Source organism: Pongo pygmaeus, chromosome 20 (genome assembly GCF_028885625.2).
Source record: "Pongo pygmaeus isolate AG05252 chromosome 20, NHGRI_mPonPyg2-v2.0_pri, whole genome shotgun sequence".
NCBI classification, from domain to species: domain Eukaryota; kingdom Metazoa; phylum Chordata; class Mammalia; order Primates; family Hominidae; genus Pongo; species Pongo pygmaeus.
The window spans coordinates 22,883,398-22,901,251 of record NC_072393.2 but is presented as its reverse complement, the minus strand read 5'-3'; the positions used below and the strand labels follow the sequence as shown (position 1 = coordinate 22,901,251).

The window sequence follows — 17,854 nt, the reverse complement described above, 5'->3', positions numbered from 1 at the left end:
CAGCCATTATTTTAAAATGTTATAAATGTTCCTCAGATAATTAAAAATAAAATTATAACTAATTACAGCAATCTTATTTATAAATTGATTTCCAAAGTTTGTAACACAGAACCTAGAAGAGATATGTAACCATTTATGCTTATTGTACCAGATTTCACAAAAGCCAAAAGGCTGAAGCAACCTAGATGTTCCTTGATTTATAAGTACATCAAAAAATTCAACATACACATACATGGAATATTATTCAGCCTTAAAAGAGAAAATTTTGTCACTTTTTAAGATAAACTTTGAAAATATTATGTCACATGAAATAAACCAGCAACAAAACGATGAATACTACATGATTCCATTTTCGAGATAAGTTAAATAGTCAAACTCATAAAAACAGAAAGCTGAAAGGTGTTTGCCAAGGGCTGGAGAGACGGCAAATTGGGCAGTTGTTACTTAGTGGGTATTGAGTTTTAGTTTTACAAGATGTAAAACCTCTAGAAGCCTTTTGAATAACCAGGTGAATATACTTTAACATGCCTGAAATCCACAGCTTTTTTTTGACAGAGGGTTTCACTTTGTCACCCAAGCTGTTGTGCAATGGCAAAATTATGGCTCACTTCAGCCTCAAACTCCCAGGATAAAGTACTCCTTGTCCTTTAATCTCCCAGTTTGCTGGAACCACAGGTGCACACCACCATGGCTTGTTATTTAAAAAATTTTTTTGATACAGCAGGTCTTCATGTTTCCCAGGCTAGTCTAAAATGTTTGGGCTCAGGTGATCCTTCTGTTTTGATTTCTTGAATTTCTGGGATTACAGAGGTGAGCCACTACCATGCCTGGCCATAAAATGTACACTTAAATAGATTTTAGAGAATCAATTTTATGTTATATGTTTTTACAAAAATTATTTTAGAAGAAAAACTAAATGAAGAATTATAAATCTTTTCTAGAATTACCTTCCAATCACAAAAGTGTTTCTCTTACACAAAGGAAATATATATTCATTATTAAACACAGGGCAAAAATAAGATTATTTCCACAGCTACTCACTTAGACAAGATGAAACAACCACTGAAAATCAGCTAAGAAAGAATATATACAAGATAAGCCATAACCATAATTGGTGTCATATTTATAGATAAAAACACACAAATACATAATCTGATTGTGATAGACATATGGCTAGTTTATTTCTTAATTAAACCCCACATTGACTTAAAGTGTACAAACAGAATTGCAAATTGTCTACAATTATAATACATAAGAAAAACAAAAAACCTAATAAATCAATATTAAGAAATTGACACTAAAAAGCACACATACAGAATTGCAAATAATAATAAGAGAAATGTTTACTCATAAGATCTGGTATGCAACATTGATGTACCATTAAAAAAATTTGTCTAGATATCTGCAATATTTGACTGGATCTGTGTACTCATAGAAGGCAGGTATTTTGAATGATCAGCGTGCACCACATGGCAGTAAAATTTAAGAGAAATTGCAGTATAATCATAACTAGAAGAATCTAATGATAAGCTTTTAATAAATAAGCATTAAGTAAAACTAGAGGTAAATTTCATCGTTATATATGCTGTTCTTACACAATATATGCTACATATATTTTTAAATAATATGTGCTATTCTTACACAAAATGAAACTGCTGTAATTTAACTTTAGAAGCAAAGAATAGTCTTACCTTGCTAAATTAAAAAAAAGTCTTGCTGAATATAATTAAAGCCTCTGATATATAAAACAAATATCTGGGAAGAACTTATTTTATTATTTAAATATAGGCTGAAGAAAGTGAATGGAAATTGTATAATTCCTTTCTGCCTGCAGCAAACTTAAATTTATAATTAAATATTTTAGTAAATATGGAATGCCTCTAATTTACTTCAGGCATAACATTTAAATTCTAACATATTATCCTAAATGTCTGAAACTAAAATAACAGAGAAATTTGAAATAGAAAATAGAAAGTAAAAATGTGTAGAGAGAGCAACATCAGTGAAATTAAAAAAATAAAAAATAAAAGTTGACATTTTCTTATCCCCTGACAGCAAGAAAACTGTGAGCCAGCCCTGACAAAAATGTGTTTATGAGAGATCCAGGCATCCTGGCTCATATCTGTAACAATAGCTACATAATACACTCAGGTTGAAGAATTTCTTCAGGCCAGGATTTCAAGACCAGCCTGTGTTATGTAGAAAGACTTCATCTCTAAAACAAGTACCTTCAAAAGAGCTTTGAGATCCAGGGATGGAGTTGTGAAACTGCTAAAGCCCAAGACTGAGGAACTTTCTTTTCAGGAGACAGGCTTCCGTTAAAGTGGCAAACTACAGGACCTCTGTTCTTGGCTTCAGACCAAAAAATAGCCAACCCAAATTGCTCCCACCAAGAATTCTGAACTTACCCTATAACCATTCCAAACTCCTCCCAGCCACAGCCTAGGAGAGCTCCTGCTGTACAAGAGGGCTGGAGGAAGACACCCATTGTAGCCATACAGTTTAATGTTTTACTTCTAGCTCCAAGCCACAGTTTATGGCCAATTCTGCCTAGGTAGAATCCCACACAGTGACCTGGGAAGACCCTCTCTAGTACTCAGTAAAAGGCATCCTCATCCACATCCTGATGTAAGCCCCACCATATACAGACCTGACTGCAACAACTTCCCCTAGTGTCTGCTCTACAGATCAAAGTCCTGAAGGATATTCAGTCTGTCCAATAATAAAATGGGAATTACAACTACCCAAGCTTTCTGTAATAAGCCAACTAAAGGTAAATCCTATGCAGAGGCAGCAGCTTTTTGACCAACCTACCACCTCTCTCTATTACAAATAAAAAGGGCATCCTGTAAATATGGGAGCCCAACAAAAGAAGATCTTTACCTCTTGTAATTAGTTCATATAAACTTGAAGAGGTTTTCACTCCATGAAATTTACAAAAACCAATGCAATGCAAAATTATATTGTCTCCATTGCCAGTGCTTCTATTTTAACATAACCCTGGAAGTATGTGGCAGAAGAATTAGCCAAAAAATAATTGTTTAAAGCCATTGAAATTGAAGACAAATAAGTAGAAAGTTGCTGTTTGCAAATCATATAATCTTTTATATTAAAAAAACATAAACAGCACATTTAAGGCCGGACGTGGTGGCTCACATCACTTTGGGAGGCCAAGGCAGGCAGATCACCTAAGGTCAGGAGTTTGAAATCAGCCTGGCCAATATGGTGAGACCCTGCTTCTACTAAAAACACAAAAATTAGCCATGCATGATGGTGGGTGCCTGCGGTCCCAGCTACTCGGGAGTCTGAGGCAGGAGAATCACTTGAACTGGGGAGGTGGAGGTTGCAGTGAGCCAAGATCACAGCACTGCACTCCAGCTTGGGTGAAAGAGTGAGACTCCATCTCAAAGGAAAAAAAAATTTAGCCTAAAATGTTAGTTTTGTGCTTCAGAAATATAAATTTTCTTGTTTCACCTAAGTTGTCCCTTAAGAAATGCAGTGAGAGAGAAAACAACACAAAAATATTGGTGGACTTTTGTACTTTACTTACAGCATTAGACATGTCATCAAGACAGAAAGTCAAACAAAGAAACAAACAAAAACAATGGACTTAAACTATACCTTAGAACAAATAGACTTAACAGATATTTACAGAATATTCTACCCAACAACTGCAGAATATACATTCTTTTCATCAGCACATAAAACATTCTTCAAGATAGACCATATGATAGGCTGCAAGACTAGTCTGAATTGTTTTATTTATTTTTTTTGGTGACAGAGTCTTGCTCTGTCACCAAGGCTGGAGCGCAATGGCACAATCTTGGCTCACAGCAACATCTGCCTCCCAGGTTCAAGGGATTCTCCCACCTCAGCCTTCCGAGTAGCTGGGATCACAGCCACGTGCCACCATGCCTGCCTAATTTTTGTATTTTTAGTAGAGATGGGGTTTCACCATGCTGGCCAGGCTGGTTTTGAACTTCTAACCTGAAGTTATCCACCTTCCTTGGCCTCCCAAAGTGCTAGGATTAAAACATAAGCCACCATGCTCAGCCCCTGAATAAATCTGAGAATATCAAAATTATATCAAGGACTGTCTTGGGCCACAGTGGAATAAAATTAGAAATCAGTTCCAATACAAACACTCCAAACCATACAAACACATGAAAATTAAATAAACTGCTCCTGAATGATCATTGGTTCCACAATGAAATCAAGATGGAAATTAAATAATTCTTTAAACCGAGTAATAGTGACACAATATATGAAAACCTCTGGGATACAGCAAAAGTGGTGCTAAGAGGAAAGTTCATAGCATTAAATACATGCATCAAAAAGTTCAAAAAAGCACAATAAACAATCTAAGATTACACCTCAAGGAACAAGAGAAACAAGAACAAACCAAACCCAAACCCAGCAGAAAAATAAAGAAAGAAAGAAATAACAAAGATTAGAGCAGAACTAAATAAAACTGAAATTAAAAAAATACAAAAGATAAAACAAGCTAGTTATTTGAAAAGATAAACCAAATTGATAGAATATTAGTGAGATTAACCCAGAAAAGCAGAAAGAAGATCCAAATATGCTCAATTAGAAACAAAAGATCATTCAAAGCTACTATGAATACCTTTACATGCTCAAACTAGAAAACCTAGAGGAGTTCGATAAATTCCTGGAAATATACAAACCTCTTAGATTAAACTCGGAAGAAATAAAAGCTCTGAACAGACCAATAACAAGTACCAAGATTAAACTAGTAATAAAAAATTGCCAGCTGGGTGCAGTGGCTCATGCCTGTAATCCTAGCCCTTTGGTAGGATGAGGTGGGTGGATCACTTGAGGTCAGGGGTTTGAGACCAGTCTGATCAACATGGCAAAACCCCATCTCTACTAAAAATACAAAAGTTAGCCAGGCATGGTGGTTTGTGCCTGTAATTACAGCTACTCGGGAGGTTGAGGAAGGAGAATCACTTAAACCTAGGAGGCAGAGGTTGCAGTGAGTCAAGATTGCACCACTGCACTCCAGCCTGGGTGACAGAGCAAGACTCAAGAAAAAAAAAAAAAACTGCCAACAAAAAAAGTCCAGGACAAGATGGATTCATAGCTCAATTCTATCCAACATTCAAAGAATTGGTACCAGTCCTACTGCAACTATTCCAAAAGACAGAGAAAAAGGGAATCCTTCCTAAATCATTCTATGAAGCCAATATCACTCTAATACCAAGATCAGGAAAAGACATAATAAAAGAAAACTGCACACCAATGTTCCTCATGAGCATAAATGCAAAAATCTTCGATAAAATACTAGCTAACCAAACACAGCAGCATATTAATAAGATAGTACATCATAATCGAGAACTTTTTATGCCAGGGATGCAGAGATGATTCAACATAGGTAAGTCAATACATGTTTTACACCAAATAAACAGAATTAAAACCAAAAATTATAAGATTATCTCAATATATTCAGAAAAATCATTTGGCAAAATCCAGCATCCCTTTATGATTAAAATCCTCAGCAAAATCGGGATAGAAGGAACATACTGTAAGTTCATAAAAACCATCTATGACAGGCCAGGTGTGGTGGCTCAAGCCTGTAATCCCAGCACTTTGGGAGGCCGAGGTGGGTAGATCACCTGAGGTCAGGAGTTTGAGATCAGCCTGGCCAACATGGTAAAACCTCGTCTGTTCAAAAATACAAAAATTAGCCAGGCATGATGGCAGGTGCCTAGTGGTCCCAACTACTGGGGAGGCTGAGGCGGGAGAATCACTTGAGTCCAGGAGGCAGAGATTGCAGTGAGCGGAGATCCTGACATTGCACTCCAGCCTGGGCGACAGAGTGAGACTCCATCTGGAAAAAAAAAAAAAAAAAAAAAAAAAAAAAAAAAAAAAAAAAAAGCTATCTATTATAAACAGCCAACATTACACTGAACAGGAAAAATTGAAAGGATTTTTTCTGAGAACTGGAAAAAGACAATAATGCCCACTCTCACCACTTCTATTCAACGCAGTAATGGATGTCTTAGCCAGAGCAATCAGAGTAAAGCAAAAAATAAACAGCATCGGCTGGGTGTGGTGGCTCACGTCTGTAATCCCAGCACTTTGGGAGGCCCAGGCGGGCAGATCATGAGGTCAGGAGTTCAAGAGCAGCCTGGCCAACATGGTAAAACCCCGTCTTTACTAAGAATACAAAAATTAGCCAGGCACAGTGGTGAATGGCTGTAATCCCAGCTACTAGGGAGGCTGAGACAGGAGAATCACTTGAACCCGGGAGGCAGAGGTTGCAGTGAGCCGAGATCACACCACCGCTCTCCAGCCTGGGTGACAGAGTAAAACCTTGTCTCAAAAAGAAAAAGAAAAAACAAAACTTTTCAATCTGATACATAGATTCAGTAAAATTTCAGGATACAAAATGAATGTGCACAAATTGGTGGCACTGGTGTACACTAACAGTGACCAAATTAAGAATTAAATTAAGAACTCATCATTTTAAAATAACTGCAAAAAAAAAATAATTAGGAATATGTCTAGCCAAAGTGGTGAAAGATCTTTACAAGAAAAACTACAAAACGTTGCTGAAAGAAATCATAGACAACAAAAACAAATGGAAACATATTTCATGCTTATGGATGGATAGCAATCCTGTTGTGACAATGATCAACCTACCAAAAGCAATCTACAAATTCAATGTAATTTCCATCAAAATAACATTATCATTCTTCACAGAACTAAAAAAAAATTCCTGAAATTTATATAAATTAAAAAGAGAGCCTCCATAGTCAAAGCAAGTCTAAGAAAAATAAAACAAAACAAAACCAAAAACACACACAAAAAAATCTGAAGGCATCACATTATCTGACTTCAAAGTATACTACAAGGCTATAGTTACCAAAACAGCATTGTATGGATATAAAAATAGACATGTAGCCCAATGAAAGAGAATAGCGAAATCAGAAATAAACCCAAATACTTACAGCCAACTGATCTTTGACAAAGTAAACAAAGATATAAAGTGGGGAAAGAACACCCTATTCAATAAATGGTTCTGGGATCATTGGGAAGCCACATATTGAAGAATAAAACTAGATCTTCAGCTGGGCACAGTGGCTCATACCTGTAATCTCAGCACTTTGGGAGGTCGAGGTGGGTGGATCACGAGGTCAGTAGTTCAAGACCAGCCTGGCCAAGATAGTGAAACCCCGTCTCTACTAAAAATGCAAAAAAAAAAAAAAAAAAATTAGCCAAGTATGGTGGTGGGTGCCTGTAATCCTAGCTACTCAGGAGGCTGAGGCAGAGAATTGCTTGAACCCAGGACCCAGAGGTTGCAGTGAGCTGAGATCATGCCACCGCACTCCAGCCTGGGAACAGCGCGAGACTCCATCTCAAAAAAATAAAAAAATTAAAAAAAAAGGGATCTTCATCTCTCACCTTATACAAAAATCAACTCAAGATGGATCAAATACTTTAGTCTAAGACCTGAAACAACCCGAATTCTAAAGCATTGAAAAAACTCTTCCAGGCATTGACTTAGGCAAAGAGTGCATGACCAAGAACCCCAAAGCAAATGCAACAAAAACAAAGACAGATGGGACTTAAAAAATTCTCAAAAGAAGATATACAAATGGCCAACAAACATAGAAAAAAAAATACTGAAAATCACTAATGATTAATGATCAGGGAAATGCAAATCAAAACCACAATGTGATACCACCTTACTCTTGCAAGAATGACTGTGATTGGCCGGGCATGGTGGCTCATGCCTGTAATCCCAGCACTCTGGGAGACCGAGACAGGTGAATCACCTGAGGTCAGGAGTTCCAGACCAGCCTGGCCAACATGGCAAAACCACACTTCTACTAAAAATACAAAAATTAGCAGGGCGCGATGGCGTGTGTCTGTAATCTCTGCTACTCAGGAGGCTGAGGCTGGAGAATCGCTTGAACCCGGGAGGCGGAGGTTGCAGTGAGCCGAGATCGCACCACTGCACTCCAGTCTGGGTGACAGAGCAAGACTCCATCTCAAAAACAAACAAACAAACAGAAAAGACCATAATTAAAACATCAAAAAATAGGCCAGGCACAGTGGCTCATGCCTGTAATCACAGCAAACTCCATCTCAAAAAAAAAAAAGAAAAAGAAAAAAAGAAATAGGGGATTAAAAACCCAAATATTGTATGTCCTCACTTATAAGTGGGAGCTAAGCTATGAAGATGCAAAGGAATAAAAATTATATAATGGGGCCGAGTGCAGTGGCTCACACCTGTAATCCCAACACATTGGGAGGCAGAGGGGGGTGATCACCTGAGGTTGGGAGTTCAAGACCAGCTTGACCAACAAAGAGAAACCCTGTCTCTACTAAAAATACAAAATTAGCCAGGCATGTTGGGGCATGCCTGTAATCCTAGCTACTTGGGAAGGCTGAGGCAGGAGAATCGCTAGAACCTGGGAAGTGGAGGTTGTGGTGAGCCGAGATCACGCCACTGTACTGCAGCCTAGGCAACAAGAATGAAACTCTGTCTCAGAAAATAAATAAATAAATAAAAGAATTATATAATGGACTCTGGGCACTCAGCGGGAAGGGTGGGAGAGGGGGTGAGGGATGAAAGACTACACATTGGGTACAGCGCACACTGCTTGGGAAATTGGTGCACCTAAATCTCAGAAATCACCACAAAAGAACTTATCCATGTAACCAAATACTACGTATACCCCAAAACTATTGAAATATAATAATTTAAGACAAAAATAAAAACCCCCAAACTCCCATAAGTTTAAGGTTATATGGTTTGGCTTTTTTTTTTAAGAAAGAGTCTCACTCTGTCACCCAGAATGGAGTGCAGTGGCTTGATCAGGGCTCACTGCAGCCACAACCTCCTGGGCTCAGGCAATCCTCCTACTTCAGCCCTTGAATAGCTGGTACTACAAGTTCAGGTCACCATGCTAAATTAGATGGGTGTAGTGGTGGGCACCTGTAATCCCAGCTACTCGGGAGGCTGAGGCAGGAAAATTGCTTGAACCCAGGAGGCGGAGGTTGCAGTGAGCTGAGATCATGCCATTGCACTCAAGCCTGGCAGACAGAGCAAGACTCTGTCTCAAACAACAACAACAACAACAACAACAATAATAATAATAATAATTTAAGGTTGTTTCAGGTTAAAAAAAGTCTACTAAAATAAAATAGAAAAAGTTAAAAAATATGAGACCATAAAATATATATGAAAATCTAGAGGGTTCAAAAGTGACAAATTTGATGGATTTATTTATAAGGTTTTACTAAAATAGGTTTAGTTTTTTTGTTGTTTTGTTTTTTGAGAAGGCGTTTCACTCTTGTTGCTCGGGCTGGAGTGCAATGGCCCAATCTCGGCTCACTGCAACCTCCACCTCCTGGGTTCAAATGATTCTCCTGCCTCAGCCTCCTGAGTAGCTGGGATTACAGGCGCCCACCACCACGCCCGACTAATTTTTGTATTTTTAGTAGAGAAGGGGTTTCACTCTATCGACCAGGCTGGTCTTGAACTTCTGACCTCCAGTGATCCGCCCTCCTCGGCCTCCCAAACTGTTGGGATTAAAGGCGTAAGCCATCGCGCCCGGCCTTTAGTATTGATAATACACTATGACTAAAGTAAAAATTAATTTACTCTTGAACAAAAGTTTTATGTATTATTAACATGGCAGTAAAATACATTCGTTCACATTTCGAATACATTTAAAAAGAGAGAGAGTAAAGAAGAGATAGAATTTTCCCATGCTCTGGGGTGGGCCTGGCTCAGCTCAGGGAGGAAGCGTTGCCTGAAAAGGCTGCAGCCTATGCTGGCTCTCTTTCTTCATTCAGCCCAGCATCTGATCACATCTTCTGTCACTCAGGGCCTGAAAGGGCGGGGCCTTAAACATTATCCAATCAGGGACGCTGGGCTGGGAACGTCCAATCAGGCAGGCAGCTGGAGGGGACAGGTCGGCTTCCGGGATGTGGTCGGTCCTTTGTCTCTCGCTGCAGCCGGAGATCAAGGTCTTCTCCTTACTGCTGTGCGTCCTCTGCTCCTAGAGGCCCAGTCTCTGTGGCCCTGTGACCCGCAGGTATTGGGAGATCCACAACTAAGTCGCCAGGACCCCCTGGAAGCCTAGAAATGGTGAGTGTGCCGGGTCGGACATCCGGAGAGAGTGGCCCGGGCTGCTTGGAACCGGTGGGAAGTGGCTGTGGCGGGACTCAGGCCTCCCCGCAGTCAGCTCCACATCTGTGCCCCGAGTTCTCCTTGTCTAGCTCGATCTCAGTCCCCTTCAGCCATAAGATGGAGGCTGCGCTGAGAGCCGGGCCCCCGGGCGTCCTGTCTCTTCCCTGCGCTGTGATTGTGCCCTGGCCTGGAGCCCTCTTGGGGCAGCTCTGCACCCTCAGAGCGGAGTCTCTCCCAGATGTGCAGGGACCATGAGAGGGTCCTCAGAGGAGAATCCTGACTCCGGGTGTAGGTTCATGAATGGGAAGAGCTTTGGTCCGTGAGGTTCCCAGTTCCTGTTTTCTTCTCTTAAAAATTTATGAAAGTCACTGCAAAAATATTAAAGAATTTAATCAAAGAGTGATTCCAAAATTGTAGAGCACCCAGCTATGGGTTGTAGTTAATGGTGTATTGAAGGGATTTGACGGAAAGAGTTTTATAAGGTGCATAATGAAGAAAACCACATTCAATAATTAGTTAGGTACAGTTACGTAGTTTCTTGTTTTATTTATTTATTTTATTTTGAGACGGAGTCTTCCCCCTGTCGCCCAGGCTGGAGTGCAGTGGCACGATCTTGGCTCACTGCAAGCTCCGCCTCCCGGGTTCACGCCATTCCCCTGCCTCAGCCTTCCGAGTAGCTGGGACTACAGCCACCCGCCACCACACTTGGTTACTTTTTTGTATTTTTAGTAGAGACAGGGTTTCACCATGTTAGCCAGGATGTTCTCGATCTCCTGACCTCGTGATCCGCCCTCCTCGGCCTCCCAAAGTGCTGGGATTATAGGCGTAAGCCACCGCGCCCGGCCTTATAGTTTCTTAATTTGTAATATCAAGATGGAGATTTCTTGATTATGTAATCAGAGATTAATTGGCAGTTTATAGTGTGTTAAGTCTGAAATTTTTTTCCCCATGTAGTAATTTACAAAAAATGCATTTGAATTAGACTTTTTTTTTTTTTTTTTGAGACCAAGTCTCACTCTGTCGCCCAGGCTGGAGTGCAGTGGCGCATCTGGGCTCACTGCAATTTCTGCCTCCCAGGTTCAAATGATTCTCCTGCCTCAGCCTCCCAAGTAGCTGGGATTACAGGCATGCACCACCATGCCCGCTAACTTTGCATTTTTAGCAGCGATGGGCTTTCACCATGTTGGTCAGGCTGGTCTTGAACTTCTGATTTCAAGGGATTCACCTGCTTCAGCCTCCCAAAGTGCTGGGATAACAGGTGTAAACCGCCGCGCCTGGCCGAATTAGATTTTTTAAAAGTAGAAATTAGGAACTAGAGCCTCCTCAGTCTAACTACCAGACAATTATTTTCACACCCCACAAGGAACTGCTGTTTCCTTGCATTTTTCACATGTGTCCCAAGCAGGGCCTCAAGTCTATCCGCCACCCCCTATTTCTCCAGCCTGACTCTGGCTAGCAGTAAAATACTTAGTTTCCAGTTCCTTCTGACATTCCCAAACGCCAATTTCCCCTCCCTTATTCACATGATCAACTATTTGTCCTTTAGTGTACATTTTGATACCTATTTTAATCATTTTTGACAAAACATTTGATGGCACATTTAAAAAGATTTGTTTTCTGTTTGTAAATATTTTTTCTTCTGTTTTCCGTAGACACAGATATCAGAATGTTTTTGGGTCAAGGTTTCCCTTTGGAAAAGTTATAGGGAGATGTGTCCTCAGCTACCCTTCAGTTTTTTCTTGGACCTGAGATTCAGTACTGTCTGGGGAAAAACCAAGATACATGCCATGGCTATGTCTGTGAGAGTGTCTAGTGAATATCAGCTCCAGGGTCATTTTCTCCCGTAAGAAAACCTGAGTGTACACAGTGTAGCCTCTCTTCTCCCATAACACAACATGAGATATAGAGTGTAGCCTCTCAAGAGAGCAGGTGAATGCCCTGGGGCTGAGAGGCATCTTCTGGTGTGCTGTTTTTTGGAAAGCTAACCCCTTGAGATATTAGTATTGTCTTTACCCAACCCAGCTTCCATTTCTCGAAAACATATTGCTGTTCAGACAATCAGATACTGGTATTGAAGGGGAAACCAAAATAATTTTGCCCCTGGATTCTCTTAGGGGACAGAAAAATAGTGAAATAAAAATGGTGAAAAGTTTGTGAAAAAAATTAACACTCCAAAGACAAAGAAAAAAAAACTGACCCCAGTGAGATGGTGCAAGAACTTGCAAAGTAAAATGTACCTGGGGCACTCACTGGGGCATAGTTCAGAGTCTCCTGAGAGAATGGTTATTGAGCACTTAAGTGAACAGGGTGGGGTGGGAGAATCTCTCAAGTAATTGGATGGCCTGACTTGACACATGAGTCAGACATATCTGTACCTTGAAATGATTAAATGCATTGTTCACTTATTTTGACCTTAGTAATTTTTTTGTTTTTTTTTTTTTTTTTGAGATACAGTCTCATTCTGTCACCCAGGCTGGAGTGCAGTGGCACGATCTCTGCTCACTGCAACCTCCGCCTCCTGGGTTCAAGCAATTCTTCTGCCTCAGCCTCCCGAGTAGCTGGGACTACAGGCATGCACCACCACGCCCGGTTAATTTTTTTATTTGTGGTAGAGACGGAATTTCACCATATTGGCCAGGCTGTTCTCGAACTCCTGACCTCGTGATCTGCCCACCTCGGCCTCCCAAAGTGGTGGGATTACAAGTGTGAGCCACTGCCACCGCGCCCGGCCTTTTTTTTTTTTTTTTTTTTTTTTTTAGACAGTGCTTTCCTCTGTCACCCAGGCTGGATTGCAGTGGTGCAATCTCGGCTCACTGAAACCTCCACATCACGAGTTCAAGTGATTCTTATGCCTCAGCCTCCCAAGTAGCTGGGACTACAGGTGCCTGCCACCACACCTGGCTACTTTTTGTATTTTTAGTAGAGATGGGGGTTTGCCATGTTGACCAGGCTGTTTGAGCTCCAAATTCTGACCTCAAGTAATCTGCCTGCGTTGGCTTCCCAAAGTGCTGGGATTGCAGGTGTGAGCCACTGTGCCTGGCTGACCTAAGTTTTTTAACTGTAAATTGCATTTTATTAGTAGGGCTTTAAAGGTAAGAAAATATTTACAAAGGGCATAAAAAAAGGTGAGCTTCAAAAAACAATATCTAATTATATATTTTATTTGTTGAAAATTCTCATTCACCTTTTATTTTCTCAGAGTGAATTTAGGAGTTTTTTCAGGTGTTTATTTTTTTTATTTTTTATTTTTTGGAGACAGAGTTTTGCTCTGTCCCCTGGGCTGGAGTGCAGTGTTGGATCTCACTGCAAGTTCCGCCTCCTAGGTTCACGCCCTTCTCCTGCCTTAGCCTCCCAAATAGTGGGAGTCCACCATCACGCTCAGCAAATTTTTTTGTATTTTTAGTAGAGATGGGGTTTCATCTTGTTAGCCAGGATGGTTTCAATCTCCTGACCTCATGATCTGCCTGCCTCGGCCTCCTAAAGTGCTGGGATTACAGGCATGAGCCACTGTGCCCGTCCCTCAGGTGTGTTTTTTATGGCTGAGTGATTTCAAACAGAATTCCATCTAGGTTTTAGAATGTTAGCTACTGAGGAAAAAAATAAAAATTTTTCTTCCATTTTGGCTATAGAGAATTAATATATTTCCACAAGAAAATGAGGTAGGTAATTGGTGAGTTACACAGATTCGTGAAAACATCAGTTTCTTTTTTTGCAGGGTGAATTTGCAAAAATAAATATCTTTATTCTATATCCTGTTATTTCGATTTCTGAGTTTAATGGTAAATTTTATGTCGTGAAACTTGGTACCTCCTAGAAGTGTTGCCATGTAACTGTTTACCACATGATTTTTAATACAAAAAATAAAATAATGCTTTATTGTCCAAAAGAAATAAATACATTTGCTTCTCTTACTGAGGTACAAAAGGTAAGCACCTTAAAATTTTCTTATATAAACACTGTTTTTGAATCATTTTGCTGGATTTTTCAAATAGTTTCAAAAACTAAGTGAATGACTCTGACATGGTAATTAAAGCTTGAGCCCAATGACTGCAAGCTAAGGTTAATTTTGAGCCAGCAAAAGGAGGTTATTAAAGGCCCAGTTAGTTCCTTCTGGAAAGCCTTTCCTGCAGATGTCCCAGTGTGCTTACCCCAGCCATGGAAGAAGCCTGTATAGTGAGAGAAGCTACAGAGCCCTGGAAAGCTGGGGCCCCACAGGCAGATGCAGTTAAGGTTAAGATAGAAGGGGTTTGGGGGTGTCTTACTGAACCCTAAACCTAACCCTAAACTGAACCCTAACTCTAAATGGTTAAATAATAAATTGTTACTGTTTTGAGGCAGTTTCAAGAGGTTTTAAAATAAACCAGTTAGATGTACATAAAAAAAAAAAAAATGAATTCCAAAGGAGTATTGCAACAGGAGGAAGTACCAACTATAAGATCTTTAAGGATTGCAAAGATTAGGTAGAAAAGGGCTTTTTTTCCTAGGGAAAAGCAAATAAGATTAGAAAGAAGGTGAGGGGAATGTTTAAATGAAGGGTGAAATAATCAGATTTTAGATCAGAGAATGTTTTACCCTGAAGTCAGTGTGTTCTTAGGAGTGTTCTTGAGACACTGAATCTGCAGTAGCATAAAATGAGGTTGTATGGTGGCTCAGACTGAGAGTAGCTCAGAGTTCGGGATCCTGTGGGAAGAAAATAAACTTAAGTTTGACTAAAAGGTATTTTATGTTGACCACTGAAGGCAAATTCAGCTGATTTTTTTAATGAGAAGAAGAAGAAAATATGCAGAGTGTTTTCCTGGCTGTGTAGTAGGTAAGAAAAGAGAGCACCATCTAAGTCACAATGGGAAGGGTGTTTCTTTTCATAAGTGTTCCTGGAGAACACAGAGGATAGAAAATTTTATTAATCCTGGCTATTTATTATCTATATGCTTCATCTTTTCCCACCTCTTTTCTTGGTTCTATACTTTTCTTCCATTTGACTTTTTGGGGGTTGTATATTTTATTTGAAGCCAGTAAGTATAACTAGTGTTCTGCTGAGTTCTGTGAGTAGTTCTATCAGATTATTGAATTTCAAAAAGGTTATGGGAGTCCCCAATTTTTAAACAGTAGGTCAGAAGCATAGATGGAGCCCATGGAGTTTGTGACTGGCATCTGCAGTGGGGACAATGTTGTGGGACTGAGCACTGAATCAGCGTCTGTGCTGACTCTGGGTGGTGTCAGAATTCAAGTGTTAGACAATGAGTTGGTGTTGGAGAATTGTTGGTGTTCATCAAACTCTGCAGATTTGGTGACAGAAGAAAGATATCACAGACTCCTGGCCTGGAATGAAACTCCGGGTGTCTGGGAATGGGAATCTCTGCTCTCCTCTACACAGGCTGTCACATTGCCCCTTGTTTGATTTCAGATCTCCTCCCAGGGTGACAGAGGACTGAAAACTTAAAGGAGATCTGATGACAAACCCCTTTTTGCCACAGCTGCCAGCAGAGGATTTCTATCCACTCACAAACACCCACTTGACATTGATGTGTCCACACCCCTCTCCGGACAAGGCACCACCCTCAGGAATTTTACCACAGCATTTTTGATCCTAGTGGTTTTTTTTTGCCAAAAACCTACAAAAGTGTCTACAAGTCTCCTGGCATATCTCTATTTTCAGACACTGAATCTGCAGTAGCAACCTGTTTTCTCCACCAGCCTAGGGTTCATAATCTTATCTGCCTTCATGGACCCAGAAATAAATCAGAGTACAGCCCCACCTGGGCCGCTATCTATAGCACAAACCAGTCCTTCCATCTGCATTGCACTCTCTCCAACCCAGGGACTTTGTTTTCTTTTAACTTTTATATTTGGTTGGTTCAGGGGTACACGTGCAGCTTTGTTATACAGCTAAAATTATGTCATGGGAGTTTGGTGTGGAGATTATTTTGTCACTACAGTACTAATCATAGCACCAAAAAGGTACTTTTTCTGACCCTTTTAGTCCTCCCACCCTCCACCCTCAACTAGGCCTCAGTGTCTTTTTTCCCCTCTGTGTTCATGTGTTCTTATTTAGCTCTTACTTATAAACAATAACATGCATTTGGTTTTCTGTTTCTGCATCAGTTTTCTAAGAATAATGATCTCCAGCTTCATCCATGTTGCTGCAAAGGACATAATCTTGTTGTTGTTGTTTTTGTTTTTTTTTTTTTTATGGCCACACAGTATTTCATGATTTCATGGTGTTTATGTACCATATTTGTTTGTTTGCTTGGTTTGAGATGGAATCTCACTGTGTCACTCAGGCTGAAGTGCAGTGGCATGATCTCAGCTCACTGCAACCTCCACCTCCTGGGTTCAAGCAATTCTGCCACAGCCTCTGGAGTAGCTGGGATTACAGGCGTGTGCCACCATACTCAGCTAATTTTTGTATTTTTAGTGTAGACGGGGTTTTGCCACATTGGCCAAGCTGGTCTTGAACTCCTGACTTCAGGTGATCTGCCACCTTGGCCTCCCAAAGTGCTGGGATTACAAGTGTGAGCCACAACACCCAGCCCATATTTTGTTTTTATTAAGTTTATTAATAAAGTTTTTAATTTTTTGTTATTTTTGGAGACAGGGTCTCACTCTTTTTCCCAGGCTGGAGTGCAGTGGTGTGATCTTGGCTCACTGAAACCTCATCCTCTCAGGCTCAAGCAATCCTCTTCTACCTAAGCTTCCCAAGTAGCTAAGACTAAAGTCTGTGCCACCATGCTTAGCTAATTTTTATTTTTGTATTTTTTTTTTAATAGATGGGCTTTTGCCATGTTGTCCATGCCTGTCTCAAACTCCTGAGCTCAGGCAATCCACCTGGCTCAGCCCCCAAAGTGCTGGATTACAGACATGTGCCATCATGCCCAACCATACCATATTTTCTTTATCCAGTCTACCAGTGATAGGCATTTAGGTTGATTCCGTGTCTTTGCTATTGTGAATGGTGCTGCAATGAACGTGATTGTGCATGTGTCTTTATGATAGAATAATTTATATATTTTTAGGTATATACCCAATTGTGAGGTTACCGGGTCAAATGGTAATTTTGTTTTTAGCTTAGTGAGGAATCACCACACTGCTTTTCACAATGGTTGAATTATAATAATGGCCATTCTCACTGGTTTGAGATGATTTCTTGCTGTGGTTTTCTTTTGCATTTCTCTAATGATTAGTGATGAGCATTTTTTTATATGCTTGTTAGCCACATGTCTGTCTCCTTTTGAAGACAAATGTCTTTTTCATGTTTTTTTTGGTCTACTTTTAAGTTAGTTTTTTTTTCTTGTAAACTTGTTTTAGTTCCTTATGGATTCTAGATAGTAGACCTTTGTCAGAAGCATAGTTTGCAAATATTTTCTATTTTTTTTAGGATGTCTGTTTACTGTGTTGATAGTTTCCTTTGCTGTGAAAAAGTTTAATTTTTTCACATTTGTCAGTTTTTGCTTTTGTTGCAATTGCTTTTCATATCTTCATCATGAAATCTTTGCCAGTTTCTATGTCTAGAATGGCACTTCTTACCTTCCAGGGTTTTTTTTTTAATACAGCCTTTTTAAGATTAACATTTAAGTCTTTCATTTACCTTGAGTTGATTTTTTTATATGGTGTTATAAAAGGGTCCAATTTCAATCTACTACATAGTGCTAGCTAGGTATTCTAGCACCATTTATTAAATAGGAAATT

At 39.9% G+C, this 17,854-nt stretch overlaps 1 protein-coding gene across 2 annotated transcripts in view; it reads left to right on the top strand.

Annotated features, from left to right (window-relative positions):
• Positions 1-9,953: 9,953 nt before the first annotated feature.
• Positions 9,954-17,854, top strand: part of ZNF208 (zinc finger protein 208) — a 43,108-nt gene continuing 35,207 nt past the window's right edge. Inside the window, exon 1 of one of the 2 annotated variants that reach the window (XM_054465173.2) lies at positions 9,954-10,126. In XM_054465173.2, the coding sequence (XP_054321148.2) occupies positions 10,124-10,126 (3 nt within the window). In that variant the 5' untranslated portion in view covers positions 9,954-10,123. The remainder of the gene's footprint in view (positions 10,127-17,854) is intronic. The other variant, XM_063658848.1, reaches the window with a different exon arrangement.